The sequence below is a fragment of the Tupaia chinensis genome, unplaced genomic scaffold, assembly GCF_000334495.1.
Source record: "Tupaia chinensis unplaced genomic scaffold, TupChi_1.0 Scaffold142716_1, whole genome shotgun sequence".
In the NCBI taxonomy this organism is placed as follows: Eukaryota; Metazoa; Chordata; class Mammalia; order Scandentia; family Tupaiidae; genus Tupaia; species Tupaia belangeri.
In genome coordinates this window covers 6,102,060-6,115,614 of record NW_006202562.1, presented here as the reverse complement: position 1 = coordinate 6,115,614, position 13,555 = coordinate 6,102,060, and the positions used below count along the sequence as shown (strand labels likewise).

General features: G+C 41.1%; 1 protein-coding gene across 1 annotated transcript in view; it reads right to left on the bottom strand.

Moving 5' to 3' along the window:
* Nucleotides 1–2,512: 2,512 nt before the first annotated feature.
* CRNKL1 (crooked neck pre-mRNA splicing factor 1) overlaps nt 2,513–13,555 on the bottom strand; it is a 15,272-nt gene continuing 4,229 nt past the window's right edge. Inside the window, exons 5-13 of the mRNA XM_006163630.3 lie at nt 11,998–12,176; nt 10,304–10,474; nt 9,617–9,808; nt 8,632–8,691; nt 7,339–7,419; nt 6,330–6,569; nt 5,086–5,187; nt 4,624–4,872; nt 2,513–3,300 (exon numbers count right to left, since the gene is read on the bottom strand). Of these exons, the coding sequence (XP_006163692.1) occupies nt 3,133–3,300; nt 4,624–4,872; nt 5,086–5,187; nt 6,330–6,569; nt 7,339–7,419; nt 8,632–8,691; nt 9,617–9,808; nt 10,304–10,474; nt 11,998–12,176 (1,442 nt within the window). The 3' untranslated portion in view covers nt 2,513–3,132. The remainder of the gene's footprint in view (nt 3,301–4,623; nt 4,873–5,085; nt 5,188–6,329; nt 6,570–7,338; nt 7,420–8,631; nt 8,692–9,616; nt 9,809–10,303; nt 10,475–11,997; nt 12,177–13,555) is intronic.

Sequence of the window (13,555 nt, the reverse complement as noted above, 5' to 3'; positions counted from 1 at the left end):
TACTTGAAAGTAATTCAGTGAGTAAGAGTAACTGAAGAAAAATCCACAAGCAATGATTTAAAAACTCCCTCCTCTCTTTTATGAGTGGGAGAGACACAGAAAGGTATTCGTGACAGGGTCTCACAACCTCTCAACATTTCTGTCCCAGCCTCTCAATGAGCTAGGACTGCAGGCTCGGGCAATCATACCTGGTATGTTCAGTTTGGCCTGGAACCGAACCTAGGTAGGCCTCCCTCACAGCTCACAGCCTCCCAAGCAGCAACGCCATCTGCATCACCATGGCGGAGCCAAGCGTGTATATTTGAAAGGACTGACTGGTGGAGTGGAGGGCGGGAAAGAAATCAATCCTGTACGTTCTCCCTTCAAGCCTTTTACACATCCTTGTTACAACTAGACAAGTCATTAGGACATGATCACCAACTTTTTCCTTATGCATCCCTGGAATATAAACAAAAAGTAACCCTGGAAGACTAATTATATTAGCACGTACACTAGCATCTTGACCAGTTTTCACCTCACCCCTTGACTCTTTGGATTTAACCGAAGGATATTAAAATCACAAATTCTCTTCCTCACTGCCCAGCAGACCTTACTACCCAAGTCGGCTGATGTGGTATGCCAGCGGCTGACACCGGGCCAGTGACTCAGCAGTGAGTGAAAATAGACTGCCTTCTCTAATAGTCTTTGTTTCTGCCCTCAAGCATCATATCTTATTTTCAAGATAGAACTGAGTAGCTTTTATTCCTTTGGGTCAATAATACATTTGTACATTTAATAATAAATCTGCTCTGTAATGATCCTTAGAAGAGAAAAAGTTTCAAACATGAAGTTCCAGCCCTTGGGCAATGATTAAAAGCAAGAAAAAAAAGGTTGCCAAATACAGGCCAGGCTAAAGGAAGTAATCCCTAATCAATCAGTTCACGCAGTATTTCTTGTTGAGAATATGAGCAAACTATCAGCAGTCCTGTGTTGCTTTATGTTTCATTACTTAGCATACTGTTACTTTTTTTTTTTGTCTTTAAGAGAGAGGCAGACAGCCCTTACAGGGTCTTTATGGGGCAATCTGCCCCCAGTCTCAACTAGCTCGGATCCCCAATTGGGCCTTCCTGTGCTTCTGGCATGTACAGAGAGGATCCAGGATGTAAATCCAGGACCTTTCCCAGGTGCTTCTAGCTTAGGTGGTGGTGGTTTTGTTTTAAAGTTAAGTTTTTGCTATAGGGTATGGTCATGTGCCAGAGATGGAGAGAGAGAGATACTACCCCCTGGAGAGAAGGCCATGTCATCCCTTCTCCATTCTCTTTGGATTTTGGGCATGCATGCACATGTGCCCAGCATGTTTTTCAAGCCACTGGGTCTGGGATTGGAACTATGAAGTCAGTCAGATGGATCCAGTTGCCTTAACCACATCACTGGCTGTCCCATAGCTTACAGGTGTTTTTGACATATGGTCTAAACCAAGGGTAGATCTAATGTGTTATGTGTTACAGCAGACACTCTACTGTAGCATACTGAGAGGTGTTTACTGGTACTCTAGATAGTAACTCCACTGTCCACTGAGTTTGGGGAAAAATAGGACGGCATCACTACTGGAGTCTTACAGCGTCAATCTATCAAAGACTCTAAGAAGCCTAAGTTATAGGGAATCACAACAAGATTTAAGCCTTAATTTAGGGTTTCTAAAACTTGAACATGGGGCATTTTTCATAGCACACGTGTAAACAAGCTATTAAAGGCTCAACTAGTTTGGGGTACACCTTGCTAATATGGTCACTGTAAACTATTTTCCAAATAATTTTTTAAATAATTATTTAATTTTTAATTATTCATTTTAATTTGAGAAGAGAGAGAGGGAGGGAGGGAGGAAGGGAGGTAGTAGGAAAGTGAGAAAGCAAGCCACCAGGTCCAGGACTTGAACCGTGGTTGGCCATGTGGGAGTGTCCAGTGCTTTAACCACCATGCCACCTCCTGGTCCCCCAAATAATGTTTTTAAAAGCACTATCAGGCCAACCAGTGGTGTAGTGGCTAAGGCAACTGGATCACACATGACCAACGACATGGTTTGAGGATGACCCAGCAGCTTGAAAAACATGCTGGGGGGGACCAGCAGTTGGCGTAATGGCTATGTCATTGGACTCCCATGTAGTCAACCATGGTTCGAGTCCCGGACCCGGTGGCTTAAACTCATGCTGGGCGTGTGTGTGTGCATGCCCAAGATCCTGAGAGAAGAATGGAGAAGAAGGGATTGTGGCATGGCCACCTCCACTGGGGGGTGATTTCTTGATTTTTCTCTCTCTGTCTGTCTCTGTCTTTCTGGCCAGCGCACGTTCCCTACAGCAAAAAACCTCTCCAAAACAAAACAAAAACATGCTGGGCATGTGCATGTGCGCCCAAGATCCTGAGAGAAGAATGGAGGAAAAGGGACTACAGCATGGCCATCCCTCCAAACTATAAATAGAAACACTATCAAGAAGGTAAGACTCTTTAGATTAAATTCAAGTATATTCAATTCTACAAAGAATAAACATAGTTAAGGTGGATGGGAACAAATACTTTATTAAGTACTTAGTATGTACCAGGCTAATTCCTTTTCTAATATAATACTGAAAGCATTAGCCCATTTTATATGTGAGGAAACTGAAAATAAAGCTTAAGTTATGTAGCCACAAAGTGGCAGAGCTGGGAATTGAATCAAGTATGTGTGACTCTGAAGACATGGAAAGTTACAGATTTCAGATGAATATATAAAATACCCAAAGGAAGACAACAAGCATGAGGAAACTACTCCTGAACAGAATGTAACCTGAAAACTAAGAAAGCACACTGAAAGTCTCTAAGTCCACCTAAGACAGACACTAAGCCGTACCTTAATTACATTTCCTGATGCACCAAATGGACAGCATTAGAAAAGTTTGGACTCAGTCAGATAAAGAAATCCAGCAATTAAAAATTCTTTGACTTGAAGTTCCCCACCCCTACCAAACCCAAGAGCATTTTAGAAGTAATTAAAAAAAAAATGTTAAAAATTTCAATCAATTCCTTACTGATGAAATATATAAAAAAACTTCCAGAAGTCACAAGAGTTCCAAACTATTAATTTATAAAAATAAAACATTTATCCATATGAAAAAACGATCAGGATTCAGTCTCATCAGTGTCCTTATCTGGATCTTGCTCAGCAGCCTCCTTTTCCTGTTGCTGTTTCTTCCAAAGTTTAGCCATGGCCAAGAGTTTGAGGTTAGGTTGGTTGGCAGCATCTTCTGGAAAGATGTAATCATAGTATTCTTCCCAGCCTGCATCAGACTACAGAAATAAAACTATTAAAAAACAAGCAAACGTGGCCAAAATATGTTTTAGTTTAAGTGGAGAATTTTTACTGGAAACTCAGAGTTCAACTTATTTTCTTCTTACAAATCATCACAGTCTACTACACAAAGAACTAGGGCTAGATCTAAAAGCCTGGAAATGACTAAGTACTGCACTGGCCTCGATGCAACTGCAGCTCACGGGCAGCTGAACACCTAGTAGAAAAAGTTCTAAACATCTAAGCACAGTTTCTCTATAATCAGCCAAGAATATACAGGGTCACTGGGAAAGTCATGGTGCATTTTCCATTAAAAAAAAAAAAAAAGACATGACTTTCTTGATGACCTAATATATTAGGCATCTCCAACTCAGGTTTAAGATTTTTAATTTTTGAAGACTTTTACTTAATATTTACCTAGTAACGAAAGGCACTATTCCGACTCCCTGCCTCATATCTTCACCTCCTACTGGTCACTGATTGCACTTACCAAAGACTGTACTAACCAGCCCTGCTCTAGTTCAAGCTTCCACTATCACTTGGTTAGCATTCCAAAACAGCCTCCTGACAGGCCTTCTTCCTTCAGTTTAAGCCTCTGAGTCTGCCTGTACAATATGCCAGCAACCTGGGCATGCTATTTTATACATAAACTTTCACTGATTCCTACCAAACTTCTATTGGCCTAAAAGCTTTTCCCAGAGTGGTCCTATCAGAAAGCTGTTTCATTTCCCTCCACACTTAATGCCCTCGACACAGGACATGTCATGTAATTCTTGGACCCGCTCATCACCAAGAAGCCTTTGCCAAATCCCTCCCACTCTTCACCCCCGGCTGGACCATACATGCTGCCCTGTGTTTTGTAACATACTACAACTGTCTCTGTTCTAATAGTGTACACATGCACCTAATATGCATTCTGATAGTGTACATACGCACCTGATATACATACATACCTGATATACATACATACCTGATATGCATTCCAACAGTGTACATATGCGCCGAATACACATATGCACCTAATATGCATTCTAAGAGTGTACACATGCGCCTGATACACATACGCACCTAATACGCATTCTAAGAGTGTACACATGGCACCTGATATACATACATACCTAATATGCATGCTTATAGTGTATATGTGCATTGAATATACATACACACCTAATAAGCATCCTGCCATAGGGCGGGCGCCACCGCGTCCACACCTAATAAGCATTCTAATAGTGTACATATGCACCTAAGTGTGCACATTTCAAAGTCAAGATGCATTTGTACTCATTTAACAGGAGGTGAGGCTCTGGGGACTCAGTTCTTACCCCATCATCAGTCTGGACCTTCCTTCTCTTCTTGACTTTTTCTGGCATGAGTTTATCAACTCTCTCCTTATCTGATACTGTTCCAAATTCATCTTCGAAGCTTCGCCAAGATTCCAGCAGCATAAGTCTCTCTTCCTTTTCTTCACAGTTTCGCATAGTTTTGTTGGCCTCTTCATAAATTTGTCTGCATTTAGCCAAACTTCCTTCTTTCCCTGAAGACAACTCAAATTGAGCAAAACTTATCCATACCTAAAAGAGCATTATGAAATCAAATTAGCCAAGTTACTCAGAAGACAGTACTATAATAACTGAGCTAATTTCTAGCTTATTACACCTGAATAAAATGGGTTCATCTCTAGTGTTCCATAGAATATAACATAAAACACTTAAAATACAGAAATAAAATATATTCCTCTGGACTGCTGACTCAAGATCAAAGATCACCTCTAAAGCATGGAATACCTTGACGTGCTGTGTCCGCTGAAGCAATCGCCGGTAAAGATTTCGAGTTCTTTCAGTCTCTTCCTGCTCAATTTCAAAATCAATATATGATTTCCAAAGCACCTAAGAAAAACAACTAAATAGGTCAGTCTTGACATTTAGAATGCAACACCCCCATTTAAAGACCGAAGCACAGCTGAACTCTCATTCTAATGTCCATCCAGGGATACGGTACTTTTCCTGAACAAAAACCAGACTGCATGTGGTGTTATACAAGCCTGCCAATCCGTGGTCAGAATTCTAGATTATAGGAAAAAGGCCTTAGATTTAGTTTTCGGTTTTTAGAATTTTCTAATGCTTGCCTTATCAAGGAGAGCTGAGAAACCTGCCAAGAGTTTCCTAGGTACTCTTGCGATCCTGACATATGCAACTGAACTCCCCCCGGGGGAGGGAAAAAAGTCCAGATTAGCCAGTATGTCCATTCTTCCCTGCCCCGTAAATTCCTTGTTATTTGAGTTCAACTCAACAAGAAGTCACTGAATAGCTGCCCTCCTGCTCGGAGCAGCTTGTCAGAGCACAAGGTTGAAAAAAACTGGAACCTGCCCACCTAGGAACTGGCAGGCAGAGGCGCTAAGGAGAACTGATGGATCCAGTGCTACAGGAAGCGCTGCCCTACGATGGTCAGTGGGGCCTGACCTGTTACACGCAGGGTGGGTGAACTCTGAACTTGGCGGTTCTGAGACCCATATTGGTCCTGTTGTGGTTTGGTGCCCCCTAGTGGCTTCAGCCCAAGCGGGCCCAGGACTTCCAGGACACTGACAGCAATTAATTGCAGCAACATCCTGGCTAGAAGGAGCCTCGTTTTGTTGGCCCAATCCAGACAAAAGCCTGCTAGCAGAACATGGGGCTGCAGTCCCCCCCTCCGTCTCCCTACTCTACACGGGGTTGCCTGCTGGTTCTTCCCCTGTCTGGCCTCCTCTTCCCTATCCCCTTTAGCCTTTCCTGTTTGGGAAAGGGAAGAAGAGGGCCCATCATCTACCTCATTATATGCCAGGTCATCCTGGGTATCATCCTGGGATAAATACTGTGCCCTGCTGTCTAACTAGAGAGCTGTTCCCTGCAGCCTGCCTTTCTATCCCACAGAAAAATCCTAATCTGAGTAGAAGAGATTTTAGGTCAAATAATGTTTTTACTGTAAAATACACACACATTTAGATGGCTATCTAGAGTGAAAACTAGGTGTGACTTCAACTTGAGATCCTTACCTCTGGCATGTCTAAGCGTGGCTGGCTGATGGCTAATTCGTAGATTGCCCGGGCTCTTTCAATATCACCAAGGATCGTCTCTAATTCTGCAAATTTAATCCAGGAAGTACAATTTTCAGGTCCAAATTCCAAGAACTTTTCATAAAGCTTCCGGCATCTGTCAAACTCTCGAAGCTGTAGCTCCAATTCTATATAAACTTTAAATAACTTGTTCTTTGGACATTTGCCTATGGATGTTCCCTGGAAAATAAAATGGTTAGGTCATGGTGATACCTCAATGGTCCAGTTTAAACAGAGCCACCACCTACCTGTCCTAGGGGCCGTTTTCTGCTGAGGAGGAACCTGTAGAGTCGACAGCGAGCTATGTCCTCCCTCTGTGGTACCACACTCTTCAGACTGGTTCTTGACTGAAGGAAGAAACCTCTCTAATTCGTTCAGCTGACTGCAGGCCTACGCTCACTAGTACCTGTTCTGCAAGAGGTAATGTTCCAGAACTGTTTGGATGACTACTTTGGATTTTAAAGTTTCTCAAGATCTAGAGAATATGGAAGTCAGATGTATAGAACCTCCTACAGACAAAAAGGTAATCAAAGAATGAAATCCTTGTCGTTACCCATAGCCAGGGCAAGGGTAGCTTATATGAAGGACAACTGCATTTAAATATACATTTAGTACTATTGAGACATTTCAGAATAGTTTTTAAGAGGAAGGTGCATTTAATACATAAAAATTTTGTACAAGATCAGACTAATTTTAGCCTGAGGAAAAATCTAGTAACTGGTAGCTATAATGTTTCCAGTATTAAAACAGAATGTACATTTGCCCTAGGTAATAATAATTTGAACATTGTGTCTAGTGTTTTTCCCCAAAGCTTACACTTTCTAACATGTCTCAGGCTACAAAGGCATATCTCTATTGCTTTATTCGGAACTGTATAACTGCAAGCACTAAAATTTTAACTTCCTTCTCATAAAACTTAATGAAGCATCTCAATTCTTCCTTTACTTACCAGAGCTCTCCTGGCAAATGGTAAATTTTTCTGTCTTATTTCAAAGCGTGCATACAGAATCCACATTTTGGCAAATGTGAACTAGAAAACAAAATAAAAAATATCTAGCTTACAGGAAGCTAAATTAAATTAACCAAGGGCCACAGGCAATTACATCTGCCTAAAACTTCAGAGTGAGATATGTTTTGCTTATTTATTTATTTACTGTAAAATTTATTTTATGAGATATTTTCTTTTTAAAAAATATTATTTATTTATATTTATTCATTCATTTATTTTATTTTGACCACAGAGACACACACATAGGGTGGGGGTAGGAAGAGGGAGGGAAAGTGAGAAATCAAGCTACCAAGTCTGTTACTTGAACTGTGGTTAGCCATGTGGAGTGTCCAGTGCCTTAACCACCACACCACCTGCTGGTCCCTGTTTTGCTTATAAATAAGCAGAGATGACTATATTTATTTCAAAAAAGCTAAAGGAAAAAAAAAAGAAAAAAAATCCAACCCATATGAGAATCTAGGCCTTTACTGTACTTCATGACACTATACAGTCTCTGCTTAGAGAGGCTTTGCTTTGCGGGCATGCTTGTGAGCGGGCAGAAGATCGGACCTCTGGAAGGTACCTCGGCCAGCATCTCTACAGAAGGAAACATACTTTGTTTCTTGTACAGGGCAAATGTCCATCCGTGCACGCACTCACTCACTCGGTGGCCAGCAAGCCTAGGTATGTGCCTCCCGCACACCTGGCATGTCTTGGCTTGCAGGCCTTTCTCCTTCCACTCAGTATTCATATTAGCCCACTTCTACCTTATCATCTATATTCTTCATCTGCCACTCAACCCAGGTAGGCTGTCCTCTGAAGCAGACGGACGGTGAGCTGTTTTCAGAACCGAGAAAGTATATCTCACTTTTTTTTTTTGGGAGGGGGAGACTTTTGCTATTGGGCGGATGGGCTTCCCAGAGACACAGAGAGTGAGTGAGCAACCTGCCCCCTGAGGGGACGGCCACGTCACAATTTCTTCCCTTCCATTTTCCTCTCAGGATTTTGAGCATGCATGTACTTACGTGCACCTGATGTGAATTTCAAGCCACCAGGTCCAGGACTCAAACTGTGGTCAACCATGTGGGAGTCCATTGCCCACTATTCCACCTGCTGGTCCCAAGTGTATCTCATACTTATTTATGCTTCCCTTAGTGCTTAGCACTGGGAAATGTTCAAACAGTAAGTATTATTCACTAGTAACAAAGGAAGATTTTAATCTGTTTGGAACTGAATATTTTAAGGCAAAAATACCTTTTTGTGAGGAATTAGTTCCAAAGAGGCTTGATACACCTGTCTTGTCCTCTCGGGATCCTGTATTAGAATGAGAAAATTTTCACAAAATAGTAAAGTCTGTTAAAAACACTAATTGTATTAGTTACTCTTCTTTCTATACTAAAACAAATGGATGCTCCCAAGACTAAATTTGCTTTCACAAGTAGCCATTTTTAAACTCTGATTCCATTTATGATGAAAAGTATGAACTACATTTGGCCAACAAACTTTGGTTTAAGAATCACCAATAATATAAGCTATCAAACTCTGAGCACTTCTCTGCAGAAAGGCTTCTTGCCTGATAGCAGAAACAAACAAAGATGTTTCAGAGTCTGAGATCAACAGCAGAATGTGAATATTTTCCTGTTAACTTTATCTGACCAATTTCCAAAATGCCATTTCTTTTTTGCTAAAAGCAAAAACGAACAACTTAGCCATGATTCCTATCTAAGAGAAAGCCCAGGAAATTGTACGCAATAGTAAAGACTGGTTCATCGTTCCCTTTCAAGTTCCAGGTGGTATTTGTGCCTTAGGGTTTAATGCAAACAAAAAATCCACCTTATCTGTGACCATAACAACCACAGACAGTTAAAAATGTTATAGAGAAAATGTCACTGTATGGCTGAACAGAGGCCTAAAAGAATTTTAAATTTTTTTAAAGAATTATTTCATTTTATTTATTTTAACTTGACCAGAGAAGGACAGAGTGTGAGAATGTGAGAAAGAGAGAGACAGAGAGAGAGAGAGAAGGCAAGCCACCAGGTGGTCCAGGACTCAAACCACAGTTGGCCATGTGAGAGTCCAGCATCCCCAACCAACATGCCACCTGCTGGCCCCAGAGGCCTAAAGGAATTTCAAACTGAATTTGTCTCCAGGACTGTGAAGACCAGTTACTACCCACCGCAGGGGAGCACAGTGGAGCGTGAGGAGACCACTCAGAGCTGATGTGCATGCCCATCCTTACCTTGGCCTCCAACTCTTCATAGAGCGCGTAGTTGATCCAAAGATAGATGTAGCGCTTCCAGTGTCTCTTCTCCTGGATGGGTGGGACATTGGCAATGGCTCTTTCATAAACTTCCCGCACAGTCTCAGCTTCTGCATCGCTTTCCACCAAGCGCAAGTAATCAAACCAAGCGTCATAATTGTGCGGATTAGCCTAGGAAGACAATCAGCTATTAACAGTTTTATTTTAAGGAATGACTTTATTTAATTTTATTATTTTTATTCATTTATTTTAACTTGACCAGAGAGGGACTAAATGAGAGAGAGGACAGAGAGAGGGAAAGTAAGAAAGTTAGCCATGTGACCAGGTCCGGGACTTGAACCACTGTCGGCCATTTGGGAGTCTAGCATCCTTAAGCACCACACCACCTGCCGGCCCCAGATATTTATAGTTTTTAAAAACAAAACCAACTATACTTGCTAGGCTCTATGAGCTGACAGTAGGCCCAAGACTAAGGAAATCCAAGTGTGGCTAGCTTGCCTCTTCTATCAGCCTTGAAACCGAGGCACCAGGAGGCTGATTATTCTAAGGCACAGATCAGGGACAGCAACCCCTGGCAGCCCGGCCTTGTGCTTATGCACTTTATTCTAGCTGGTATTGATGAGCCATTTCAGTTATCTGCTTAGTATCCACCTACACCAGACTCACCTTCACTTCCTCTTCATATTGGAACCTCCGTTTGCTCACGATGATATCTTCAATACCTCGCCTGTCGCCAAACTTCTTTTCAAAGATAGTGTAATTTTTGAAGAGTTCTTGGGCTTCTTGTTTCGAAATTCTATCCAAGGCATACTTGTAGATCACGCGTACCCTTTCAAACTAAAAGCAGAGAGAATGATTACCTTCTGTAACACAACATTCTTATCCTAGTCACAATTTGGAGAGTAATTATGACAAAACGTTATTTGCAAGAGTTAGATTTTGAGGTCTCAAAATGTCTAAAATAAGATCTCTCTTCTCCCTTTTGTGAAAGGTGGTTTCAGTGAAGATACCAGGATGGATGACATTCTTCTCTGAGTGCCACAATTAATACCGTCTGCCTGACACTGCCAGTTGGATGTCTACTGTACATCACGAACAGCACAGGTCCAAACCTGAGCTTGTTTTCTATCCTCCCAAGCCTTGGGTGTTCCCATGCTTCCTATCTTAGTCAGCAACACCTATAGCCACTCACTTGCTCATGTCAGCAACACCGGGCAAATTCCTGCATTCCTCCCCTTTTGTCATTCTCCATGCATCCGTCTTCAACAAGCCCACTACTTCCATCCCTTTAACACAGTTCTTCACTTCTCCCCATTCCCCGTGCCAACCTAGCTCCATTTCTTACCAGAACCATTTCAAAAGTCTCCCTACCAGTCTCTCCCTGATTCTACTTTCACTACCTGCTCCATAAATTAGCCAGGGGCTTGTTGTACAATGTGTCATATCCGATCACTCTTTCACTCAAAACCCTTCAGTGCTTGGCCCAACAAGAGACTCTGAACTCCTAAGCAGGATCTATTCCAGATCTGTATTTGAATGGACCTCAGCTTACTTCTCTCAATTCTCTTTAAGCTAATTTAAGGGATTATTTTCCACATATATGTACTTGTGTGTATATACCAGAGATTTTCTTCCATATACACTTATGCATGTCCATATATGAGTGTGTATCTTTGTATCAATAGATAGTGAGTGGGTGTGTGCATGTAAGAACTGACATATTTGGGGGGACATCTCTTGTTTTCACTCTAAGTTCCATTTACTTTTCTGAGGGTTTTGGGCTTTTTACCAGGTTAATTAACTAGAAAACTCTTTAATCAGGATGCCTGGTGACTCTCAGTTTTACAGACATTCATATTTAAAGGCTTCATTTTCTTCCTTCCTTTTTTTATTTTTAAAGAGATTTTTCCTACAGTGCCCTAGTATATGCTTGCTGGAGAGATAGAGACAGAGAGATAGAGAGTGAGAAATCACCCCCAGAAGGGATGGCCAGCCTGCAATCTCTTCTCCATTTTGGGCACACATGCACATGCACCTGGCATGAGTCTGAAGCTGCTGGGTCTAGGACTCGAACCGCGGTCGACTACAAGGGAGTCGTGACATAACCACTATCCCATCTGCTGGTCACAAAAGGCTTAATTTTCAAACAAAGCATAACAAAATTACGATAGTTAGATACGACCTATAATCACTCAGTTCCCAATCTGCATCTTAGTGATCTATGTGTGCTGCTTTCTGTGAAAAATTGTATTTATATTTTAAAAACATTTTATTCAAAGATAAATGATAGGAAAAATTAGAAATTAGTTCCCTGTACATGAAGTGTAACCTTTTCTAATGAAGCCTCTATGCTTGCTTACTTCTTTTTGGTTTTCCTCAAACTTGGCAAAGGCGACGTACAGATGTTCATCCATGTGCTCATCCCCAAAGAACTCAACAGCTCTCTCGTACACTTTCCGCGCATGTGCAAAATAAGCATGCTTCTCTTCAAAGCGCGCATACTTGATCCAGTTCTTCACATCAGGGTGCACGAGGACAAGTGCGGGGGATTAAGGAAATACCAAACACAACAACATGGTCTAAAACAGTAACCCCAAAACCAAACCAAACCCAGAAAACCCCAGTAAGTCAAGCTCCAATGCCAGGGACTAAAACACATTATAAAGGGTAGATATAAACTGTAGCCTTTTGTTCTTTACCATGCCCCAGTGCTCAGTCAAGATTTCAGTAGGGTCTAAAACCAGTCTGGAGCCAAAACAAAACAAAAAACAACTCTTCAACCTTGGTTACTAGCTATTTGATCTTACATAAGTCACTTAACTCATCCCAAACTTGGTTCTTTCATCTGTACATATGAGAAAATAATACATGTTCAGAATCTGAAATGCTTGGGACAAATCTGTTTAGATTTTTGGAAAACCTAGTAATAAGTTATCTTGGGATGAAATCCAAATCTAAGCACAATTTGTTTATATTTCACATTCACCTTGTATACATAGCCTAAAAATAATTTTATACAATTATTTTTGTATTAAGGATTTTGACCACAACCTGTCACAGGAGATCAGGTGTAGAATTTTCCACCTGTGGTGCCATGTCAATACTTGAAAAGTTTCTAATTTTGGATCATTTAGGGCTTCAGATTTTCTGATTAGGGATGCTTAACCTGTACCAACCTTACTGGATTACTGCCAGCGTTAAATGAGAAAAAGTACACGTAAAGCTCTTAGCATGTTTTCTGGTGAAAAGAACATGACTGATAAATGGTGCTATTATATGCTCAATAACATTAATCTCTGAACTAACGATTAAGGAAAAAATCAACATGCCATGGAAAGGAAAGTGCTATCCACAGCCAAATGGGAGTCTAGAATTGTCATTTTATTTCATTATAGGATATATCTATTTTTAATTTATTTTCTTGGAAGCAATCATTAATTTTTAAAATCTGTGAAGTCCTTAGCCAACACCTGTTGTGTAGCAAGTACTATAAAGCCTATCAAACTTAGTTTACTTATTAAAACAAGTAGAGGTAGAAAGTCCTAAGGAGTATATAATACAGTTGATTCTTATTCTGCAGTAGTTATGTTCCATAAGTCACTGCAAATACTTAATTACTGAATACTGAACCATTGCTCCTAGGGAAAACATGTATATTCATGAATTGCACATAGATCATAATCTTAAATCCTAAAAACAACTCACCCTGGTGATTGTATTTTCTTCATTTTATAAGAGAAAACGTGATTTGGAAATGCTAAGGTACTGGCCAAAGGCCACCCCACTAATACGTGCCAGAGTGGGGATTTAAACCATGTCCAAGTAGCCTACTGTGGAGCTTGTTACGCAGCCCTGGTCCCTCCCATCTGCACCCTCTGGGCATCACTGTGTGAGGCTGGGACAAGGAAGCAGTGTTTC